General features: G+C 50.4%; 1 protein-coding gene across 1 annotated transcript in view; it reads left to right on the top strand.

Annotated features, from left to right (window-relative positions):
* ATXN10 (ataxin 10) overlaps window positions 1-24911 on the top strand; it is a 159408-nt gene that overhangs the window by 127168 nt on the left and 7329 nt on the right. The window contains exon 10 of the mRNA XM_062202698.1: window positions 5878-5941. Within this exon, the coding sequence (XP_062058682.1) occupies window positions 5878-5941 (64 nt within the window). The remainder of the gene's footprint in view (window positions 1-5877; window positions 5942-24911) is intronic.

The raw sequence follows: 24911 nt of genomic DNA, 5'->3' as shown, positions 1-24911 counted from the left end.
GCCACTGGGTTCATAGCTGGACTGACTGCCTGCTGCCCACTCCACGTTCCTGTGCTGTGTCCCAGTTCCTCAGTCAGTCTGTGCTCCTGTCTCCCACCTCTGCTCACTCCCTTCCCTGCCCAGAACCACAGCCATGTTGTTCTTCCACTTTATTCCTATCGATTCTTCTCATCATGATCTAAACATCATTTCTCCAGGGAGGCTCCTCTGGCTAACCCAAACCACGGGCTTGGAAAATGACCTCTGTCTGGCATGGAGGTGCACCCGTGTCCCTGAGGAGTTTGGATCTCACATCACAGAGACCTGCTGAGGGTCCACTGGGGTCCTTCCTCGCGACGCCCATGCTAGGCGCTTGCGTTCTCTTTACCCGGTGTCAGCAGCAAGGCCGGTGCAGTTGACACTCGCTCTGCTTCTACTGGAGGCAGGATGATGGGCGCCCTGTCCTGCTGGCAGGTGCATGGCTGCTGAGCTTTGGCTGCGTTCCCAGTTGGGACCACGACCAGCTTGCCATAAGACTTACCCTCTGTGCTTCTCAAACACGTGGCCCCTTCAAGGACCAACCCTCCATCATGGCCTAGCCCTCCATGCTGTTGCACCTCAACCATCTGTGACAAAGAATAAGTTGTCTTTCCCCTAAGACCATCCTAACTAGCTTTTAGTAGCATAAATTGAATTACTAGGGAAATAAAGTTTTAAAAAAAGACACAGGAAGTTCAAGCCCAAATGTTATTGAAAGAATCCAACTACACGGCCTGCCAGATTGCCAGCTCCTCCTCTTCTCTCCTGTCCCACAGAAGGCAGTGGCCCATGCCTCACCTTGGACTGTACTTCCTAGGGGCCACTGCTGTGGCACAGCAGGTTAAGCCACTGCCTTCAGTGCTGGCATCCCATATGGCTGCCGGTTCGTATCCTGCAGCTCCACTTCTGATCCAACTCCCTGCTAATGCACCTGGGAAAGCAGTAGAATATGGCCCAAGTGTTTGCGCTCCTACACCCACGTGGGAGACTGATGAAGCTCCTGGCTTTGGCCTCACCCATCTCTGGCTGCTGTGGCCATTTAGGGAGTGAATCAGCAGATGGAAGCTCTCGCACTAACTCTTCCTTTCAAATAAACAAATAAGTAAATCTTTTATGAAAAGGAGAGCCAGTGATTACCAACTAATGCATTCCTCTCTTTTGGCTCCTGTGACACTGAGCCTGTGGGTGGCACCGAGATCCTTGGCGGTTCTGCAGCTGCGCCGTGCAGCTCTGGGCTTCCCGCAGGGCGTGGGGCTGAGAGGGGCTCCCTCACGGCAGCAGAGCATTTCGCTGCTGGGTTGTCTCTGCTCTCAGGTCTTCTTTGAAGTAAACAAAGCTAAGAAATAATAGTTTTTGGGAACAGAAAAATATCATGTGTTCATACTAATATTTTTAATTTAATTGTACAATTAACTTCTTTGAGACTTTTTAGGCGGAAAATCTGGGTTCCTAGTGACATTAAGTATCCGTTTGCAGTTAAAGCAGTGGGCCAGGATAAAAATCCCCACGTCTTTCCTCCCACTCTGGTGAATGAAAGTGGTTCTGAGATCTCCCCATGGCGCTGTGGTCTCAGGATATATCTCTCTAGGGATGGAAAGTCAGAGTATTATTTAAATTCTTCTTTGCTTTACATAATATTAGTTTAATTGTTTGCTGTAAGTTCTTATAGCTTTGATTTTAAAAATTATATAACAGTCCTCCAAAATCAGAATTATACAAGATCCATTCCCAGTGTCTGTTCTTGCTGCTTCCGCCCCATTCTCTTCTTCACCCTGTGGGCAACCCTGACCAGCTGTTGAGTTAACCCTTTGTTGTTCCCCCAGTATTAAAAAAAAAAATGATACTCTTCCTATATCATAACAATCACACTTCAGCCGGTTCTACACTGTCTTTTGTCATTCATCATTGTATCTTGGTCATGGCTTCAAAGCAGTTCATCAGCAGCCACCTCTGAAGCCAGGAGCCAAGAGCTTCTTCCAGATCCCACGTGGGTTCAGGGGCCCATGCATTTGGGCCATCTTCTACTGCTTTTCCGGGCCATAGCAGAGAGCTGGATTGGAAGAGGAGCAGCCGGGACTTGAACCGGTGCCTGTATGGGATGCTGGTGCCACAGGCAGAGGGTTAACCTGTTGCGCCATGGTGCCAGCCCCAATTAGTACTATTTTTAATTTTTTTTATTTTAATTTTTTAAACTTTCATTTAAGGTATACAAATATTAGGTGTTACACATACACAGATTTAGGAACCTAGTGATACGCCCCACCCTGCCTCCTCCTTCCTTTCCGAATCCCTCTCAGATCTTTGCAATGATCTATTTTCATTTTACTTCACACTCATAAGGTTAAGCCTACGGGTTCCACACTGTGGCATAGTGGGCAAAGCCTCTGCCTGTGGCACTGGAATCCCATATGGGTGCTGGTTCAAGTCCTGGCTGCTCCACTTCCAATTCAGCTCCCTGCTATGGCCTGGGAAAGCAGTGGAAGATGACTCAAGTGCTTGTGCTCCTGCACTCATGTGGGAGACGGGAAGAAGCTCCTGGCTCCTGGCTTTGGATCAGCTCAGCTCTGGCCATTGCAGACATTTGAGGAGTGAACCAGCAGATGGAAGATCTCTTTCTGTTTCTCCCTCTGTTTGTAACTCTACATCTCAAATAAATCAAATAAAATCTTTAAAAAATACTTCGCGGGAGAAGTTGAATAAACAAGATGTTTTTTAAAAAAAGAAAGATTAACCCTACACTAAGTAAAGAGTTCAACAAGTAGTAAGAAGATAGAAGGAAAAAACTAAAACACTGTTCAGGGCTGTAAATAATTGTGAAAGGTCAAAATGTTGATTTTACTCCTATATGTTACACTTTTGGTACTCTCTTACCACAAATCAGGGAGAACTTATGGTATTTGTATTTTGGGGACTGGCTAATTTCAGTAACTATAATGGTTTCTAGTTGCATCCATTTTGTTGCAAAAGACAATATCATTCTTTTTTATGGCTGAGTAGTACTCCATGGTGTGTGTGTGTGTGTGTGTGTGTATTTTTTTACCATAATGTCTTTATCCTGTCATCAGTTAATGGGCATCCGGGTTGATTATCTTAGCTATTGTGAATTGAGCTGCTGTAAACATAACTCTTTCATATTTCAGTTTCATTTCCCTTGGGCAAATTCTCAGGAGTAGGATTGCTGAATCATTTTCAGCTTTCTGGAGTATCTCCATATTGTCATCCACATTGGCTGGATCAGTTTACATTCCCACCAACAGTGGACCAGGGTACCTTTTTCACCACATCCTTGCCAGCGTTTATTGTTTGCTGATTTCTGTGTGAGATTCATTCTGACTGGGGTGAGGTAAAACCTCGTTGTGGTTTTGGTTTTGGTTGGAATTTCCCTGATGGCTGTAATCCTGGGCATGTTTTCATTTATCGACCACTTGAATTTCCTCTTTTGAAAAATGCCTGTTCAAGTCCTTTGCCCATTTCTCCATTGGACTGTTTGTTTTCATGTTGTTGACTTTCTTGAACTCTTTATAGATTCTGGATATGAATCCTTTATCAGTTTCATGAATTGCAAATATTTTCTCCCATTCTGTTGGTTGCCTCTTCCCTTGTTGAGTGTTTCCTTCACAGTGCAGAAGCTTCTTAGCTTGATAGAATTCCATTTGTCTATTTTGACTTTGATTGCCTGTGCCTCTGGGGTCTTTTCCAAGAAGTTTTTGTCTATGCCAATGTCTTGCAGAGTTTCCCCAGTGTTCTCTAGTAATCTCGTGGTATGTGGTCGTATATTTAGGTCTTTGATCCATTTTGAGTGGATTTTCTTGTAAGGTCTAAGGTAGGGGTCTTGCGTCATTCTTCTGCAGGTGGAAATCCGGTTTTCCCGGCACCATTTGTTGAAGGTCTATCCTTACTCCAGGGATTGATTTTAACCTCTTGGTCAAAGACGAGTTGGTTGTGGATGTGTGTTTCTGGAGTTTCTGTTGTGTTCCATTGGTCTGTAGGTCTATTTATGTGCCAGTGCCAGGCTGTTTGGATTATAACTGCCTTGTAGTATGTCTTGAACTCTGATATTTTGATGCCTCTGGCCTTGTTTTTGTTGTAAAACATTCCTTTATTCAGGGTCTCTTGTGTTTCCTTATGAATTTTTGTGCCATTTTTTCCCTAGATTTGTGGAGAATACCATTGGTATTTTGATTGGGATTACATTGAATTTGTACGCATGGACATTTTGATGATATTAATTCTATAACATAGAAGATTTTTCCATTTTTTTGTGCCTTCTATTTCTTTCTTTAATGTTTTGTGATTTTCAGCATAGAGTCTTTAAATCCTCAGTTAGATGTATTCCAAGTTATTTAATTTTTTTCTGTAGCTATTGTGAAAGTGATTAATCTTAGAAGTTCTTTCTCAGCCCTGGTATTGTTTGAGTATACAAAGGCTATTGATTTTTATGTGTTAATTTTATATCCTGCCACTTCACAAAACTCTTCTTAGCTCCAGTAGTCTCTTAGTGGAGTCTTTTGGATCCTCTATATATAGAATTATGTCATCTGCGACTAGGGATAGTTTGACTTCCTCCTTCCCAATTTGTATCCCTTTGATTTCTTTTTTTGCCTAATGGCTCTGGCTAAAACTTCCATGACTGTATTGAACAGCAGTGATAAAAGTGGGTATGACATCCTAGTTTGCTTCCAAATCTTAGTTGAAATGCTTCCAACTTTTTCCCGTTCAATAAGATTTTGGCTGTGGAGTCATTACAGATTGCTTTGATTATGTTGAGGAATGTTCCTTCTATATTCCATTTGCTTAAGGTTTTCATCATGAAAGGATGTTGTATTTTATCAAATGCTTTCTCTGCATATATTGAGATAATCATGTTTTTATTCTTCAGTTTGTCAATGTGCCGTGTCGGCTACAGGGGTCTTCTGTAGTGTCCACATCTTATTTTATTTTATTTTTATTTTATCTTATTTTATTTATTTGAAAGACTTACAGAGAGAGATAGAAACAGAGAGAGATCTTCCATCTGCTGGTTCACTCCCTAGATGGCCACAGCAGCTGGAGCTGCGCCAACCAAAGCCAGGAGCCAGGAGGTTCTTCTGGGTCTCCCATGTGGGTGCAGGGGCCCAAGGATTTGGGCCATCCTCTACTGCTTTCCCAGGCCATAGCAAAGAGCTGGATCGGAAGAGGAGCAGCCGGGACTTGAATCGGCCGCCATATGGGATGCCGGCGCTTCAGGCTAGGGCTTTAACCCACTGCACCACAGTTCTGGCCTCTGCAGATGTTTCTCCTGCTTACCTGGGGGAATGCAGTTCCTCCACTTTTTTTTTTAAGATTTATTTATTTTATTCGAAAGGCAGAGTTAGAGAGGGAGGGGAGGGAGGGGGAGGGGGGAGAGAGAGAGAGGGACAGAGAGACACAGACCTTCCATCCACTGGTTCACTCCCCAGATGGCTGCAACAGCCAGTGCTGGGCCAGGCCGAAGCCAGAGCCAGGAGCTTCATCCGAGTCTTCTGTGTGGGTGCAGGGGCCCAAACACTTAGGCCATCTTCTGCTGCTCTTCTCAGGCCATTATCAGGGAGCTGATTCAGAAGCGGAGTAGCCAGGACTCAAACTGTTGTCCACGTATGATGCTGGCACCACAGGCAGAGGTTTAACCTGCTATGCCACAGCACCGGCCCCCTCCTCCACCATGTTGCAGTCCCTAAATTACCACTTTACGTCTCTTTTGAAGTATTATCAGGTTGATATAGATGTTTTGGATAACTGTACAAGCGGTGTTGTAACATTGAGAGAAGACATTAAAAAAAAAGTTGTGTGTGATCTGTGGTTCTAACCAGGCTGTTGTAAATTTGTCCTTTTCCTCTCCAGGTGAATGAGCTGGATGGCATTCCGTTGATCCTGGACAGCTGCAGAATCGATGACAATAACCCCTGTATCCTTGCATGTGAGTCATCACGTACAGGTCACAACCAGGGGCCTTGGCCCACATGGTTGACTAGCCTGCTCGCCTGTTCCTAATAGCCGAGCCACTTCCTCAAAGCTGAGGTGTTAAATAGCTCTGTAACTGTTGCAGTATACTAAGTTAAATTTTTTTATGGCAGTTAGGACATTCTCAGCCAGCATGGCAGTAAGACGAGCCGTTCATTCAAGGCACCTGTGCTGTGTGTGCCGTCCTTGGGGTGTGAGCATGAAACACTAATGACTGTAGGGACCTAGGGCTGCAGTCCTTTGGAAGAGCTGTGCTCACAGCGTGGAAGCCTAGGAGAAGCATTTCAGTGGCTTTGAATTCTGCGCTTGGAGGCCCTGTCCTTCTGCCCTCTGAGCTGCAGCTGGGGGCTCGAGTCCTGCGCCTTCCTGGGTTGGCCACCCTTGCTGGAAGGCGCTCGTTTCCCACCATGTCGCTAAGTGGTTGTGTGTATGAAGCTGACCTGGCACGGCAGCAGGTAACCAGGGTCCTAGCACAAGCTGCTTACTTCTGAGATAAAACCAACTGTTGGGCTTCCTGGTGAGAGCCAGACTCCGTCTCGTCCTTTGCCCTGGTCACACTGCATGCTGGGGGTCTGAGTAGGCCTCGTGAGGGTTTCAGAGTGTGGCCAGTGGGAGGCATTGAGGAGTTGGAGGAGGAGGAGGAAGAAGAAGAGGAGGTGGAGGAGGGAGGGCAGGGCATTTAAAATCAGTCCCCTTAAGATAGCCTGCACTGTGGAGAGAGCAAGAGAAGCACATGTGTCAAAGTAAGCAAACTGAAAAATACTTGTTTGTACTAAAAATGTTCACACTTTTCTGATTAGTAACAGGAAAAGGAATCCATACGACCAGTCAGGAAAGGCAGATAGCCCAGCAGCCTCCGCAGGGCGGGCCGAGTCGGCTCAGTGCGTGATGTTGTTGCCAGTCGCTGTAGCCTGTGTTTAGTAGAATTTGGACAGTTTTTAGGCCCCCAAGGAAAAAAAAAAAGCAGTACAAGAATGTTCAGGTACAATTGTAGATGTCGCATTTCTCAATGAAAAAAAAAAAAAAAGGCTGTAAAAAAAATCAGCAGTTTACACTTAACGTTCTCTGAATGGACCTTCTGGTGAAGGGTTTTCATCACTAATCATTTGGCAATGGCCAGAAACTAAAAGGTGCTGGACACAGGCATGCTGCTGACCTGTGGACGCGCCACACGTGGTCCATGCTCAGGGGCCTGTCACTTGCTGACCTGTGGACGCGCCACGCGTGGTCCATGCTCAGGGGCCTGTCATTTGCTGACCTGTGGACGCGCCACGCGTGGTCCATGCTCAGGCGCCTGTCACTTGCTGACCTGTGGACGCGCCACGCGTGGTCCATGCTCAGGCGCCTGTCACTTGCTGACCTGTGGACGCGCCACGCGTGGTCCATACTCCAGCACCTATCGCTGTCCACCCGGCCAGGTGTTGGTTCACTCACTCGCATCTTCTCTGAGCCAGCACTTCTGTTTCAGCAGACACATCCTCAGTCCTTGTTCTGTGTTTCCGCCAACACCTTAGTTCATCCTGACGGCCACCAGGATGCAGGTACTGTTGTCTTCACCGTTTTGTAATGAGGAAATACACTGAGTCTAATGACTTGGCATCAGGTCAGAGCCGGAGCTGGGGCTTGTGAGTGCCCAGTGCCTAGCTGCCTTGTTTGGCCTTCATACAGGTCACTGGGTGGGGACAGAACACGTACAGAGAAACCGTGGTAACATGTTCATACAGTAAAGAAATTCAGAGCTCCTAACTTTAAATGAAAATGCTCGCTGATGGAGCGTGGCAGGCTCCTTGAGAATACTCTGAATCATTAAGTGATACAATGTTACAGTTGTGTTCAGTGTTAGGTGTCCTCATTAATTCCTTGGCGTTTTGTTTATTGAGACGATCAGATTTTAAAGTCATATAAAATATGTATAACAAGAAATACAGACAGAAATATCAGAGCAACAGAGGAGCGTGATGATCGGTCAGCCGTGAGGAGACATGCAGCCTCGAGGTTTGGTTTTTCCATACAGACCATAAATTAAAACCTGGCCTTCCGAGAACCAGAGCGGCCTGGGTGCGTGATGCCAGTGACAGCAGCACCTCTTGGGGGAGCTCCTTCCGCGCTGTGATCCCGCTCCTGCTCGCTGGGGGGGTTTCTGAACAGTCACTAGGCTGCCGTAATCCCGCTCCTCAGCTCCCCGGGAGAGAGCATTGTCTCTGCCTCCACTTGCCTCACTCTAGTTTACTCTCAACTGGCATTTTGTGTGTCCTGTGCGTGGCCGCTATTGCTTGGTTTAACAGCACTGATCTTACCTGTCTGTCCAGCTCTGGGCACCGTGTCCGGCCTCCACTGAGGTGAAGGCTGCACGGCCACTTCTGAGCAGGCTGAGCGCCTTCCAGGATGTGTGTTTGCAATTTGGATTTGTGTGTGCGCATGCGCACAGTGTCTGCGTGAACCTTTTGCCCGTTTTTCCATTGAGCTACCTCTACCATTTGTTTTGTAACAGATCTTTATATGTTCTAGATAGGACCTCTTTGCCAGCTCCGTGTGTCTGTTATTTTCTTTTAACCACATTGTATGTATCTGGTTGTTTGCTGTGTTTCTTTTGAACAGCAGAAGTTCTTAACCCTTCCGCCTGATGGTTGGCATTGTTTTACATATGTCTTGTTTGAAAAATATTTCCCTCTCCCAAAGTCATGATAGTCTGAAAATTATTTTGCAGCTTTACCTTTTACAATTCATTTATTTTTTTTTCTTTTTGACAGGCAGAGTGGACAGTGAGAGAGAGACAGAGAGAAAGGTCTTCCTTTGCCGTTGGTTCACCCTCCAATGGCCGCTGCGGCCGGCGCACCGCGCTGATCCGAAGGCAGGAGCCAGGTGCTTCTCCTGGGCTCCCATGGGGTGCAGGGCCCAAGGACTTGGGCCATCCTCCACTGCACTCCCTGGCCCCAGCAGAGAGCTGGCCTGGAAGAGGGGCAACCGGGACAGAATCCAGTGCCCCGACCGGGACTAGAACCTGGTGTGCTGGCGCCGCAGGCAGAGGATTAGCCTATTGAGCCCCAGCGCTGGCCTACAATTCATTTATGAAGTGAATTTAGGTTCTGATAAATAGCCCCATCACCATTTGAGTGTAACCCTCTTTATCTGTAAAAACATTTTTCCCCATAATATCGGTGTAGCTACCCTAACTTACTTTGTGTTAGCGTTTACGTAGGTCTTGATCACTCTCCAGGGGTGGGAGTCAGGCCCGCAGGCCATAGAAGGCCAGTAAATCATTTCTTCTGGCCTTGCCAAGGCAACCACAGTGTTTGTGGTTGCCCACAGATGATGTTATCAGTATCCCAGTGGCCCTTGGGAGATAAGATTCCCACCTCTGTTCTAGACTGAGTTCCTTGAGGGCAGGGTCCCTGGTCTTCATCTCAGTAATGACATACACTTGGTGGATGCCCCAAGCACTTCCTGCACGGGGAGGAGGAGCAAAGGGTACGTGCGTCTGTGTCTGTGTGTGGGTGTGTGGGTGCGTGCGTCTGTGTCTGTGCGTGTGTGTGTGCGTGTGTGTGTGGGTGCGTGTGTGCGTGTGTGTCTGTGCGTAGGTGTGTCTGTGCGTGGGGGTGTGTGTGTGGGTGCGTGTGTGTGTGTGGATACGTGTGTGCGTGTGTGTCTGCGTCTGTGTCTGTGTGTGTGTGCACGTCTGTGTGCGTGTGTGCGTGGGTGTGTCTGTGCGTCTGTGTCTGTGCATGTGTGTGTCTGTGCCTGTGTGCGTGGGTGCGTGTGTGTGGGTGCGTGCGTGTGTCTGTGCGTGTGTGTGCGGATGTGTCTGTGCGTGTGTGCATGGGTGTGTCTGTGCGTCTGTGTCTGTGCGTGTGTGTGTGTGCGTGTGTGTGTAATTATTTTGGAGGCAGGGTAGCTCTCAGCTCAGAGGAATTTCTCCGTGGGTTCTGGGCTCGTTAGTGAATTAAGTGTTCATGATTTAGCAGTGATACTGTTTTACATTTGGTTTGTTTAACCTTTCTTTTAATAATTAATTGCAGGCAAGCTTTAATGAACTAGAATTTAAATTTTGTGTTAAGGATCTGGAGATGTTTCAGATGTGCTTAGTTGAGGAGTCACTGCAGCTGGTGAATTTCTCTGTGGATAAACTGGTCTTGTCCCTGGACGTGAGCATGCTCCATGGTAGAGTGGGACCCAGGGCACCTTGGGCCGCGGTGGTTCCCTGTGGGGAACCTGCAGGCAGGACTGTAAGAGTCGACCTTTCTCGGCCGCCTGGTGATGGGGACTCCGGGCTGGCCTATCCGATTCAGCTGGAACCGAGATGGCCCTCAGTGGGACGGGCTGGAAGGTTTCCTGGTGCAGTTCTTGGAAGGAGCTTAGAGACCACAGGGATCTCCAGTTCCTGGGGCTGGAGGGCACCCCCGCTGCTGCTGCTTCAGGAACTGGAGCCCAGCTGTGCACTCACCCCGCTCACTTCTGGGTCACCCACAGTAATGACATAGGAGCCGATGCCATCGGAAAATTCCAGCTCCACTGCCACAGAGTCCATTTCTTATTTGTCAGTGTGTTGTGGCAAGTGGGGGTTTTTGTTGTTGTTGTTTCCAAATAGAAACAGCTGAACTTTATTTGAAGTGTTTTTCTTTCATTCTTTTTTGATCTGTGTTTTGATGGGTTGTCCTTGATGTGGGCTTCTTTTTTATATTGTTTTTATTGGGGGAGATGAGTCGGACAGGGAGAGGTTGAAAATCCCAGCTGGGTTCTTCTGCGTTTTTTTCTGTGTTTCTCTTTTTCCCTCCCTCCCTCCCTCCCTCCCTCTTTCCCTTCCTTCCTTCCTTCCTTCCTTCCTTCCTTCCTTCCTTCCTTCCTTCCTTCCTTCCTTCCTTCCCTCATCAATAAATAAAATTCACTTTAATACAAAAATGCAAGAGTTTATAGGAATAACGACCAAACTGTATTTTCCCCTCTATTCCTGTCTTGAGAAGTGTGGCGCTGTGGCAAGGGCGTCTGCTCCCGGCCAGGCAGACCCAGCTTCAGCTTTCGCCATTTCTTAATTTCTAACCACCTCACTGGACCTCTGAGTGTTTCCTGCCTCATCTAGAATAAGGGACCCACCACCACAAGATTTCTTTCTTCCTTTTTTTTGTTTTAGATTTATTTTATTTATTTGAAAGGCAGAGTTACAGGGAGAATGAGGGGGGGAGACAGAGGGACAGAGATCTTCCATCTGCTGGTTCACTCCGTAAATGGCCACAGCAGCCAGGCTGAAGCCATCAGGCAGGAGCTTCCTCCGGGTCTCCCATTGGGTGCAGCGGCCCAGGGACTTGGGCCATCTGCTGCTGCTTTCCCAGGCACGTTAGCAGGGAGCTGGTTCAGAAGTAGAGCAACCAGGTCTCGAGCTGGTGCCCCTGTGGGATGCTGGCGTCGAAGGCAGAGGCTTTACTCCATGCCACAGCAGGCCCTCCCCCCATTATTTGTGAGTGTGAGGTGCCTACCATAGTGTCTTCTGGGTCGATGCTCCTGCCCCAGCCTCCTCTCAGACGTTCATCCCTGTGACAGAGGTAACTTCTCATTTGTCACTGCACCAAGAAGCAGCAGTGAACTCAGTCATGTTGCGTGGAACCAGTGCACACATGCAGAACAGAGGGCCCGCTGCATGGGAGTCAGGGCCGGGGGAGCGGGACCTGCGGCCCTGCCTCGCAGCCTTCAGAAACGTTGACACCTCGATGGAAAAGAATCAGAGAGAATGTGGTTGTTATCTGCAGGGGGGCAAATGAAACAAAAAACTAAAAAAAGTTACTTTGAGAAGTTATTTGCATTACATACATCTGACAGAGGACTTGTACCTGTTGCCAATTTTAAGGGCCCGTACAAAACAACAGAGAAAAGTAAACAATTCAGTTTAATAGACAAGAGACTTGCATGCCACTTCACGAAAGAGGAAATCCAGATGATCAATACAATATGGAAAGAGTTCAGTATCATTGGTTGTTGTGGAAATACAAATTAAATCCACAATAAGAAATTACTGTTCCCCATCGAAATGGCTAATAAAGTTACTGACAATGCCAAATTCTGTCATGAATGTAGAGCAGCCTGAACTTTAATGCATTGCCTGGGGGGTACACTGGAATAATTCCTGGGAAGCTTTTTGGCAGAGCCTGCTAACGCTGCCATGCGGCACCCACCCCACCAGGTGCACGCCAGTTCCTGGGGCGCCCCCAGAGAAGTGCTGCGCGCGTCCGTTAGGAGATGCGTGCTGGGACAGCCGTGCTCGTTCCTGAGGGCTGCTCGCTCTCCATCCGAGTTGGAGGAGGTTAATGACTTGGAGTGTGTTCATGCCACGATGTACTGTACAGCCGTGCTGAGCAACAGGTGGGTGGATCGCTGCAGCATGACACGGAGCGAGAGGAGCCAGCATCAGGCGGAATTGATCTGTGGTACAGACGTCGGAGCATTGATGAGTGCTTGCTTACGGGAAGGGTTTTAACTCCCAGCCGGAATCAAACTTTGATCCGATCCACTTTGACCCGACTCCCTGCTACTGGCCTCAGAAAGCAGCGGAGGTGACCTAAGTGCTTTGGCCCTTCTACCCACGTGGGAGACCCAGATGAAGCTCCTGGCTACTGGCTTTGGTCTGGCCCAGCCCTGGCTGCTGTTGTGGCTATCTGGGGAGTGAACCAATGAATGGAAGATCCTCCCCGCCCCGTCCTTTAACTCTTAACTTTCAAATAAAATAATTAAACCTTTAAAAAAGTTGTTTCCATTTTATAAACAAGGATGCTGAAGCTCAGAGTTGGAACAGCTGGGCCAAGCTTTCCCAGCTGGTGTGCGTCAGTGCCAGAGTGTCAGCCTGGTGTCTCTGACTTCAGGCCTGTGCACTGGCTCTCATTTGAATGTCCAGATATCCACCTGGGTCTCCACTAGATTTTAGAGTTCTTTCAACTCTACGTTCTTGAGGGACAAGTAGTTATACAGCTGTGTTGGGTACAGTGTCTCGAGTTAATCCCAGTGAGTGCGAATAGCACTTTGTAACCGTACAGTAATGTTCCCGGCTGTTTGGACCAGAGACGAGCCTCCTTGGGAGAAAGAAAGGCTGACATCGCGCAGTGCTTCCTCCTGGGAGACTTGAGTCCTGCATCCTCCGCCCCCTCATGGAGATTTCCAAGATGCCCTGGCTGAGCTGATCACCTCTGTGCTCAAAATGCCTGGTTGGGTGACCCTCGTCACCAGGCAGGATCTGAGTCCTCTCGCCCCCTACCTGAGTGCCCTCCCCTGGTCCCCACCCCAGTGTGTTCCACAGCATGTTTGGCTGTAGCACCTTGCTAGGCGATGGGAGAGAAGCCGTCTTCACTGCCTGGCTTGCACCTCAGGACTGCACTGAGGCCCTGCTAGTGTCCTGCACTGCGGAGCTCCACCCGGAGGCTCTGGGCTAGCGTCACAGCCTGGCAAATGCAGGCTCTTGGAAGGAGCATAGAAATGCGGCCCATCCTCTAGTGTTTTCAGTTGTTATTTGCTTTCATTTCGTTTGAAAGAGAGAAATCTTAACATCTACAGATGGATTCCCCAAATGCCCACAACAGGCAGGGCTTAGCCAGGCTGAAGCTGGGTACCCAGAATTCCATGTAGGTCTCCCTCATCGTTGGCAGGGACCCTAGTACTTGAGCCAGCACTTGCTGCCTCCCAGGGTGCCCCTTAGCAAGTTGGGTAGGAAACAGGGGAGCCAGAACTCAAACCAGGCTCCCAGACGGGGATACAGGTGTTCCAGGGGCAGCTTCACCTCCGTGCCACACACGTGCCCCTACGTCGTCGTCGCGACTGGGAGCCTGGCTTGTAGTCTGGCCTAGTGGCAGCCAGGGAAGCCATTCTGGGCAGTGACTTAGCCATCTCTGGATGGCACGCCTACTCCAGCCTGGTGCACAGGGCGGTGTGTGCTTGCTTTATTTGCCCGTCTCGGTATGTGTTGCTGTCATTGTCTAGGAGATGTCTGTGGAAGGCGGTCTTTCCTTGGAGAGAGGTCTCTTCTGTTTGTTTCTGCTTCGTCAGGGTTACACAGCCCAGCTCCTCGGTGTCTGTCAGCTGGTGAGCTGACCTCAGTTAAAGACTAGGAAACCTGCTGGTACGCTTCTGCTGTAACGAGATAGACGTTTAGGTATGGCATTCCCAGTGATTCATTTTGTTAAATTTCAGGTGGATTCTCTTTTTCTTCCCTGTCGTGGGAAATGTGTAAGCCAAATCTTTTCTCTCCAGTGAAAGCACCCCCGTCACACAGAGAGGGCTGCCTCCCCGGGTCAGGCAGGCCTCCTGGGGCCCCTGGTGAAGGAGGCAGTGGCTGCAGGACCTGGCGGGGGCAGGGTGCGCTGGCACCATCCCAGGCTGGGGAAGCTGTAACTGGTGCCACCAAGCACCCTCCTCCTGAACCATACACACAGGTGTGGAGCCACTCAGCGTGAGATGCAGAAGACCTGTTTGATCCAGCATCTCTGGTATCTTAGCAACAGCTCCCGGGTGGCAGCTGGAAGTTGAAGGAATCGGACACACTGGGTGCGTGAGTGCGCACGGAAGTGCCTGCTGACTCTTGTTCAGTGTTCAGGCAAATAGAACCGTTACAGGACGAGACCACACAATTCAGTATCTCAGTCCGGCTCAGTTTGGTGTCCCTGAAGCCAGTGGTTGGCACACTGGTTGCGGCAGTGTGCAGGCTGGTGTGCGGCTTGGCACGGCCTTGGGGTGGTGTTACATGAACGCTTCCAGGTGTGTAGGGGTGCACTCTGCATTCCCCCTCCGCCTTGGGCTTCTGGGGTCCTGCACTGGAGCCCGGTCTTTGCTCGTCTGCTGGGCCTGGTAATGCAGTTTACCTGGCCTGAGGGTAAGACTGCCTTGAGAGGTTCAGTCTGCCGTTTGCTGGGCGGAGGTGCCCGGTTCGAGCCATTAGGCCAGCGTTTTCTGATCTGGGGGCGGCTGCTCCGTCCTCCGTGTCGCAGCTCAGAGCAGACCTGGCGCAGGAGTCACCACGCGGGCCCTGTGGTGAGTGCCTTGTGGAGTGGCTTCTTTGGGCTTCTTGTCCGGCTGTGAAGTGGTAGTATTTTCTTAAGTTTACTTCTCAGTGGTTGCTGTTAATGTTTTAAGGACCACCATACGAAATTCATTTGAAAACTCAGCAGAACTTTATAGCCTTGATTCATATTCCTGAGGGTCTGCACCCTGCGGCGGAGTGAGTGTGGCCCCAGCTTCCGCTCCCGCAGTCAGGCAGCGCGTTCGCGGGCTCGTCACTCTGCACTCCTCCTGTGTCCTCTGTACACACAGGGCACAGCAGAGCGCTTCAGCGCTCCTGCCTTTGTATTTCAGAAGTTTCATACGTGACCTCTAAGGTTGGCCATGCAGTCACACACCTCGGCTGTCGCCCTGCAGCGCACGTCTCAGTGGGGTCCTGTAAGCACTTCATCTTGAGGAGCACTCTGATTCCTGTGAGCAGTGCATCGCAGAGAGTCTTGGACATTTTAATTTTTTTTAGATTTATTTATATGAAAGGCAGAGCAACTGACCAAGAGAGAGATCGATCTTCCATGTGCTGGTTCACTTTCCAAACAGTCACAGCAGCCAGGGCTGGGGCAGGCCAGTGCTAGGAGCCTGGAACTTCATCCAGATCTCTCACACGGGTAGCAGGGCCCAAGTATTTGGACCGTCTTCTGCTGCCTCCCCAGATGCATTTAGCAGGAAGCTAGATTGGAAGCAGAGCAGCCAGCACTCTGATATGGGATGCCAGCATCACAGCTGCAGCTTACGACCCTGGCCCTTTTGGACTCCTTTTTAAATCGCAGTGAGTTTTGGGCCGGCGTCGTGGCTTACTGGGTAAACGCGCTGCCTGCAGTGCCAGCATCCCGTATGGGAACTGGATCATGTTCTACTTCCATCCAGATCTCTGCTAATGGCCCGAGAAAAGCAGCAGAAGATGGCCCAAGTGTTTGTGCCCATGCCACCCTGTGTGGGAGACCTGGAAGGAGCTCTTGGCCCCTGGCTTCGGCCTGGCCCAGCCTCAGCTGTTCAGTTTGATTTACTTTCAGTTTATTTGAAAGAGAAATCTTAATAGATGGCTGTTGCAGCCATCTGGGGATTGAACCAGGGAATGGAAGCTCTCTGTCTATCCCTCTGTCTCTAACTCTGTGAAGTAATTAAATAAATCTTTTTCAAACAAACAAAAAAAAAAATCACACCAAGCTCCGAGTTTACTTTGTCAAGGAAACCCTTTTAGAGGTTGATGATTACTTCTCACTTCTGTCCCCAGACGGCTTTTCCAGGCTCCGTCACTGCAGACTCGTCGTGTTTGACTCAGGCTCTCGGGCAGGTCCATGGTGCTAGCCGTCCCCAAGGAGGAAGGTTTGCCTTGGGAAGGTCACGTGTCCCCAGGGGTGGAGACTGCCTTCGCCTGAGCTGCTTATGCGCAATATTATTTAGATGTGTATGTTTTCTTACAAAGTTACTCATTTGCCATTTTTTCTTTTCTCATTACCTTTCTTTGTGAAAAGCAGCTGTGACTTTTGGCTGTGTTTAAGAAGTTAATAAATAACTTTTTTATTGCCATATTTAAATAGTGTTGCCACACAGAATCTATATTTTGTGAGGGACTTGGAAGAGCAGGTGGCTGGAGTTTGCGGGGGAGCAGCATGTTTCAGGTGACCCTGACCAACTGTCCGCACTCTCGCCTAAAGTGACCTTGGTCAGATTTAGCAGTGGCAGCAGGATCTGGTCAAGACATCGGTGTGCCACAACCACTCAGCACTGTTAAATAGTGACTCCTGGCTGTTTTATTTTGAGGTTGCCATTCTTAGCAAGAATTATTATATTCTAAGACCAGCACAGTAAGACAATCTATGGGGCATGTTTGAGTCATGAAGGATTCTGTGAAGGCTCCTGCCTGCCGAGTACAGGCAAGCAGGCCACAGCCACCGAGTTCAGGGACGTGCTGCTCCCGACACCTGTCACGGTCTCACTGAGGAGACCCCTGAAGAGCCAGAGTGAGGGCTGTAGAGTCTCCCTGAGGAGACCTCTGAGGAGCCAGGGTGAGGGGCTGCAGGCACCTAACCCCGAGTGGCACGACTCTCCCATGGCAAATGGCTGGACTCCAAGGACACTGGGGGGAGTTGGGACGCCTGGCAGGGGAGGGCTCCTGGGGCTTCCTTACCTCCCTGGCTGTCTGGATCTATGTCACCCCTCCGTTGGTGATGATTCCAGTGCAGAAACTGGAGCGATCAAGGTAGCTTTCAGCTGTTCTCCTTTCCACCTCTCTCTCTTCCTTGTTCTGCAAGTCTTCTCACTGAGCTGGAGACGAAATGCTTGTGACCTGTGGCAGCAGGTGTTGCTGGTGGGGGGGGCCTGTGAGCTCCGGCTGTGGCCGCGAAGTTGGTTTGCCTCCATCCCAACAATGGCACTGCCAGTTGGGTTTTCTGTGTTGCGGGGAATGACTGAGAAATACACAGCCCTTTAGGTTCACTGGGCGCAGCTGCAAACCGGCCTCCGTGCTGTGAAACCGCTCATCAATGGATGGAGCCGGGGAGAAGCATGAGGTGGAGCTGGATCCCATTGTGTGCAGCGGGGACCCAGACCTCTGGGGACGATCACATAGTATGACAAGCCCTCCTTTAAAGCGAATCTTGCCCTCAGGGGACAGTGTGTGGGAGTGCTCTCTGCCCGGTGGGCCTGTGAACTGCACTCAGTAAATCTCCCACACTTGAAGTCAGATCAGTCATCACATGACTTTTAAAAGCTGTATTTTGAAACATGCATCCCAGGGCTGGCGCTGTGGCACAGCGGGTTAAAGCCCCAGCCTACAGTGCCTGCATCCCATATGGGTGCTAGTTTGTGTCCTGGCTGCTGCACTTCCCATCCAGCTCTCTACTATGGCCTGGGAAAGCAGTAGAAGATGGCCCAAGTGCTTGGGCCCCTGCACCCAGGTGGGAGACTCGGAGGAAGCTTCTGGCTCCTGGCTTTGGATCAGTGCAGCTCCAGCCATGTAGCCATCTGGGAAGTGAACCAGCGATTGGAAGACATCTCCCTCTCTCTCTCTCTCCCTTCCTCCCTCTCTCCCTCCCCCCCCCCCCTTTGTAACTCTGGCTTTCAGATAAATAAATAAATCTTTTAAAAATTTTTACAAAAGACAAAGAAGGACATTAATTAATAAAAAATCAGAAGAGCTAGAAGATACATGCCTGTTAACAGACCATGAAAATCTATGGAATGAAACAGACTGAAGAATTACAGTTCAGTAGTAGTGGCTGGAAATTTCAGTAGCCCGTCTTCATACTGGATAGAATCACCGGACCGGAAACAGGATTTACACAGAACCGACAGACACAGCAGGTCCTGCCCAGCGGCAGCCTGCACAGGGGCCATTTTCCAGAGGAAACGTAGCTGAGGCCGTACGTTCTCAGGAGGTGTAAAAACGGAAATACCACACAGAGTGTCTGCTCTGGCCATGACAGGATGGTGAGAGCAGTCCGTAACAAATCATACTGGAGAATTCACAGATTTTGCATATTAACCAAAATAACAAGAAATTACAAGGGAAATTAGAAAATATTTAGAGACTAGTGAAAATAAAAACATCAGACCCAAATTTAGTAGACACAGCAGTAGTACTTCTAAGGGGGAAGTTTAAGAAATATTTACATTTAAAAACTAGGATGTGTGTGCTGTGGCACGGTGGGTTAAGGTGCCCTATTGGGTGCCTACATCTACTGGATCTCATTCATGTCGTTGCCTTCTGCTTCTGGGAAAGCAGCAGGTAGTGGTGCGAGTGCCTGGGTCTGTGCCGCGTGGGAGGCTCAGGTGGCGATTCCGGCCCCTGGCCGGGTCTGGCCCAGGTCTGGCCCAGCTCGCACTGTTCCTGCTGTCGGGGAGAGGGCAGCACGCTCAGCGTCTGCATCCTTTCCTCCCTGTCCCTCTGCGTTTCCAGTAAGAGAAACTAGAGCGGCCACCCCGACCCAGCCATTCAAGGAACTGGAGAAAGAATGAATTAAACCCAGAGCTAGCAGATGGCCGGTGTTAAACAATAAAGCAGAGGCAAAGCAGGAAAAAATGAAACGAAAAATTGGCCCTTGTAAAACATCAAGAAATCTGTGCAGGTTATAAGTAAATAAATTAAGGGGAAAATACTCTGTTACTAAAAATGAAAATGGGAAGATCACTGCTGTCTCCATGCAGCCATGCTGTAACTGTGCACTGGTGAAATCAGTAGTTAAAAACTGGAAAAACTACCAAGGCACTGAAAACATCGTCCGTCTGGGTAGACTCACAAGTAAGTGTTGAATTCAGCAGTCGGAAATCTCCCATTGGAGAAAGGCCTTGGAATTGTGGCTTCAGTAGTGAGGTGATTTTTGTTTGTTTTTTGTTTTTAAGCTTATTTGATTGGAAGGCAGAGAGGATGGGAGAGAATCTTTCATCCACTGGTCCACTCCCCAGATGGCCACAACATCTGGAGCTGAGCCGATCTGAAGCCAGGAGCCAGGAGCTTCCTCTGGGTCTCACACACGGTGCAGTGGCCCACACAAGGGGCCATCTTCCACTGCTTTCCCAGGCCATAGCAGAGAGCTGCATCAAAAGTAGAGCAGCCAGGACTTGAACTGGCGCCCATATGGGATGTTGGCACTGCAGGCAGCGGCCCAGTAGTGAGTTCCACCAAACGTCTAGAGAACACACCAGTTCTCATGCTGTTCGGGACGGAATCCTTGCTAACTGATGCTCTGTGAGTTCAGCAGTATCCTGATAGGGATCCAGGCAAAGAGAACTCCTGAGAAAAAGGAAGCTACAGGCTGGTATCCCTTATGAACAGTGCCATGAAGTCCTTCACAAAGAGGCGTGAGCTGAATTCAGTGGTGTGGGAGGAAGACTGTGCAGTGTCGCCCAGTGGAGTGCCGCCCTGCGAGGATGGTGTACCGCCAGAGATGGTCAGTGCAATGGAGGGAAGAAGTACATAGGTCCGTGCCTTTGATAAAATTCCACAGCCTTTCATAAGGAAGTAGCTCAGCACTGGAACCCAGTGACGCTGCCTCCGTTTGGGAAAAGCAGTAAATGAGGTATCCGCAGCAAGCGTCACACTCAGTGCTGAAGACTGGATGCTTTTTCCTAAGATGAGGGACAAGGTAAAGTTGCCTGTCGTCCCCACTTCTCCATCAGGACCTTCTGCTTGGGTGGCCGGGGCCCAAGCACTTGGGCCATTTTCTGCTACTTTTCCAGGTGCATAGCAGGGAGCTGGATCAGAAGTGGAACAGCTGGGACTTAACCAGTGCTCTGTGGGATGCTGCTGCTGCAGGTGGCGGCTTAGCCCACTGTGTCTTAATGCCAGCCCTGCTCTCCACTCTCGTGTGCAGTATCGTAGTGAGAGTTACAGCCAAAGCTGGGAAACAAGGGTTGGGAAAGGGCATCCAAGTTGGAAAGGAAGGAGTGAGATCTCTCTTTGTATCTTATAAAATGAAAGACACAGCCTGGCAAGCTCGGATACGTCGCTGGGAATCCTTGTTCTTCCAGCATCCCACTCACACCTCCTGATTGGGCATCTCTGCCTCCCTGCACACAGCTGCCAGAGAGAGCCGCCGGGTTTTTCTGCTTCAGCTTGGTCAGTGGATTCCTGTTGTGTCAGAACCCCATCCAGACTTTCCTGTAGCCTGAGAGTTCTCCGAGAGCTGACGCCGCCTCACCTCGGCCTGGGTTCACACCAGCCACGCTCTGCTTCCTCGGTGTGTCCGTGCTGGAGGCTGTTGCACGGCCTGCTGCGCTCTCTGCAGCCCTGCGTCTCTGCCCTCCAAATGATTGCTCCCCGCCCGGCCCCTTCTTCTAAATTGGGAGGTAGACAGCTTGGCCCGACAGCCTGGATCCTAATCCAGGTCACCCGCAGGTGGCAGGAACCCAGTGTATGTGAGCATCACTGCTCCCATCCAGCGTCTTCATGAGCCAGGAGCCGAGCCCAGGCGCTCTGATGCCTGCAGGCATCAGTGCTGGGCCGAGTACCCCAGCTGAGCACGTTTTATCTGTGAGGTACTGGCTCCAGCGCTCGTTCCTCAGGCCTTCCTCGAAGCGCCTCCGCCAGTCGGTGACTCTGCATTTGCTGTCTCAGAGTTCAGGTGTGTGCCTGCCTCTGCACTAGGATGGAAATGTCACAAGTGCGAGCGCTGCGGCTGGTTCTGTTAACTGCCACGTCCCAGCGTTGAGCATAATACCTTCATAGTCATTCCATGAATGGAGTCATTCAGATGTGTGATGAACAATTTACGCTTTTGTTTATATCTAAGTGTCTTGTTCCAAGTCCAGTGTCAAGATCAAGAGTCACACTGTTCACAGACGGGGGGAAACATGTTCAAGTATTAAATTCTGTAACTGGATGAGTTCTACTCCGAAAGCAAGATGTCAGTACTTCAGAAAACTTAAGAAGAGACAGTTGCTTCTAGGAAGCATTTCAGAAGCTAAGGCCACCATAACCAATTAGCATTTAAATAGCCTAAAATGTAATTGGTTTTTATTTCCAGTTAATGTTGGAGTTAATGTGCGTATTGTAAATTTCTCCTGAAGGTGGTCCTGACTTAAGGGTCGCGGCAATGCTCTGCCTCTGCTGGACGTCAGTGAGCATTGTCGCTCTCCGTGTGGAGGAGGCCGGTCAGACGCCGTGTAATTCTTGAGCCGCTGACCACTCACAGGAGCAAACAGTGCAACATGGGAAGCGCCGCTCCCTGTGTGTGCCCCACGGCGCTGGGGAGAGCCGTCAGGGAAACATGCCTGGCTGTGCCTGCCGACTTCTGGGGAGGGGGGCGGCGGCAGGGAGAGTGGGGGTGAAGAGGCGAGTTGGCACGGCTGTGGTTCCACAGACCGGGCATCCCCAGGGCACTGGTGATTTCCCGTCAGAAGCAGTAGCGCCAGACGCTCTTTCTGACCACGTCAGGACAGGGAGCCTCCAGCTGTCGCCTGCTGTGTCTCATGGTGAAGTCTGGCAGAAGCTTCACTGTGTTTAGTCCGCTGCAGTGCAGAACTGGCGTTGACCCTTGGCTATATTGTGTTACCTCTGAAATGCCGTGGGTGCTCGGCCCACACTAATCTATAACTTAGATGGCTCATTTACATTTCTACTCCAGCTTCGTGTTTCACTTTAAGCTGTTAGTTTATCAGCTGACTCCAAGGGTGTTTTGTTTACCTTTGGGGATTTCTTGAAGAGAAAGGAGCTGCTTTGTGGGACCTCACCTGGATTTGTAGGCGCAGCTTAGCAGCTCGCAGTGCGACTCACCAGGAGGAACTGGCTGCCGTCCGCTCAGTGCTGGAAGCAGCATGTCTGAACGGCCAGGAGAGTGGTGCTGGAGCCGGGCTGCCTGCACCCAACCTTGGGCGGTGCCACGTGAGCCGCCTGGCCGGGAACGAGTCAGCTGACCTCCTGCTGTCGGTGCGCTCCCCTGTGGAATGGAAACAGCTGAGGTTTTCGTGAATCCTCTCCTGAGTGTCAGATGACCTCTGACACACTGTGTCCAGGTAGCTGTTGCTAAAGTGTTGCTGTTGCCAGTAACACTGTGCAGATCACTGATCATTCCATCTCCTTTTTTTTTTTTTTTTTTTTTAATTTCACAGAGTTATAGACAGAGATAGAGAGAGTCTTCCTTCCATTGGTTCACTCCCCAAATGGCTGCCACGGCTGGCACTGCACAGATCTGAAGCCAGGAGCCAGGTGCTTCATCCTGGTCTCCCATGCGGGTACAGGGGCCCAAGCACTTGGGCCATCCTCCACTGCACTCCTGGGCCACAGCAGAGAGCTGGCCTGGAAGAGGAGCAACCGGAACTAGAACCGGCGCCCATATGGGATGCCAGTGCCACAGGCAGAGGATTAACCAAGTGAGCCACGGTGCTGGTCCCCATCTTCGTTCTTGGCTCATAAGAGAGATACTCAAGTTAATCTCTGCAGAGCTCTGCGCACACTGAAGATGGCAGTGTACTCTGTGGGTGGGAATGTTCCCTAGGAGGGGTCCTTAATCCCAGGGGCTCGGGGGTCTTTATAAACGACCTCTTGGCCTGGAGTGCTGCCAGTCTGCTGCGCCTGCCTGGGCTGGGGTCAGAGGCCCCTCCTGCTGCCATATTGCCAGAGACTGCCAGGACACTACCCCCAACATCCCTGGGTCTTACTGGCCCCAGGATGCCCCTGCCGTATGCCTGCCTGTGTGTATTAGCATCTCAGCGGGGTCCAGCAGACTGGGGCACCGTGAGCTGCGGGTCGGCTGGTGCCAGCACTCTGCTGGACACGTCACGTGCAGTGGCTCCCCAGAGTCCCCAAGTGACACTGAAGTGCTGCCCCAGATACAAATGGAACCACTGTGCTGCCCAGACCCTGTGGTGTGGTTTAAGTTAGAAGTGGTATTGGTTCTTCTTGATCCTGAAACCTGTTGTGTTAGATAGGGGTGCCAGACTGTGACAGCTTCTTGCCATGTGCAGCTTTGCAGTGGTGACTAAAATGGTTCCAGAGCATGCAACGTACAAAATTAGTTTCAATGCTCCGTCACCACGAAAACCCCATGAATGTGAGGTACCTGCTAGCACAGCGCCCACTGGCTGCAGAAGCTTTTGCAGTGGGAAACGTGTGACCACCGTGGCTGCTGGGGGATGCTCGGCGTTGTCCCATGGCTACCACTAGCCGGCCTGGCTCGCAAGAAGTGCTGCCCTGCTCCTCTGAACATCTGGAGCTGGGCCGGTCCAAAACCAGGAGCCAGGAGCCTCCTCTAGGTCTCCCACATGGGTGCAGGGGCCCAAGGACTTGGGCCACCCTCCACTGCTTTCCCAGGCCACAGCAGAGAGCTGGATTGGAAGTGGAGCAACTGGGACTTGAACCGGCGTGCATATGGGATGCCGGCACTGCAGGCAGCAGCTTTACCTGCTGCGCCTCAGCACCAGCTCCCAGTGTGTTGTTTTTAAAACCACTTTCAGTGTTGGCAGTTAGCCAGAGGTTAATTGGAGGGCATACATACTCCTGGTTTTAACTTTGATTTTTAGATGCTGTTAAGACAACTATGCAGCACTGTACCAAAATCCTGGAAGCACAGATGTTCGCTTGTATTAAAACACAGGAACGCAGAGGGAAATTAGATACCAAATAGACTAACAATTTGGAGAAGGAACAAGGAGCCAAAATGGGTGGTTTGCGGTAGATGTGCACACAGCTGGTTCCCAGCGTCAGGACAGCGATGCGAAGGCTTCCTCCCCCCTTCTGAGGAGGGGAGTGCGCAGTTGAACCAGTGACGGGAGTGGGTGTTGAGAACAAGGAGTGTTGGAGCAGACAGGCGGTGACCGTTCCCGGCATCTGGACGTGGCGTTGGCTCGTGCGGGGATGCCATGCGCTTTGGAAGATGCTTTTCTCCCCCCAGGCCCTCCATCTTGTTTGGCCCCCAGCCTGCCTGTCTGGTTCGTCTCAGGGGCGTGGGCGGGGAAAGGGAGGTTCTCCCTGGGGGGAGTGAGGACCCCTGGGGTGGTGCTGGTTAGCAGGGCTGTGGCCTCTACAGGGGAAGGGCTACCACTTGCTGTTCTTCCCCTGTGACTGACGAAATCGGCATAGATGAGGCATTTTGGGTTTTAGCAGTGTAAGACATTGTCAGCACAGTTTTAAAACAAAACTGCTCTGTCGTGCGAACATCTGGAATTTTCCATAGTCTAGGAAGATGCTTACTTAGCTTTAGCAGAGGTGCTTGTCCTTGGATTTCCGAGAGTGGCAGGCAGCTGTGTGGCCTGTTCGAGCCTCACGACGTGCAAGCCTTCCTGGTGTTGACGATGAGCTCAACACCAGCTTTTCCGTGCCTGCCCTGTGCCCAGCTAACCAGCACATCCCTGGAACATCACATGCCCCGTGCATCCGTTGCTTTTGTGAGCTTGCTGTTTAAACCTATATCCTGGAAGCCAAAATTAACTCACACAGTACTCAGGTGGTA

Source organism: Lepus europaeus, chromosome 10 (genome assembly GCF_033115175.1).
Source record: "Lepus europaeus isolate LE1 chromosome 10, mLepTim1.pri, whole genome shotgun sequence".
Classification (NCBI taxonomy): Eukaryota; Metazoa; Chordata; class Mammalia; order Lagomorpha; family Leporidae; genus Lepus; species Lepus europaeus.
Note: the sequence above shows the minus strand (reverse complement) of the source record. Positions and strands in the feature narration are given on the sequence as shown.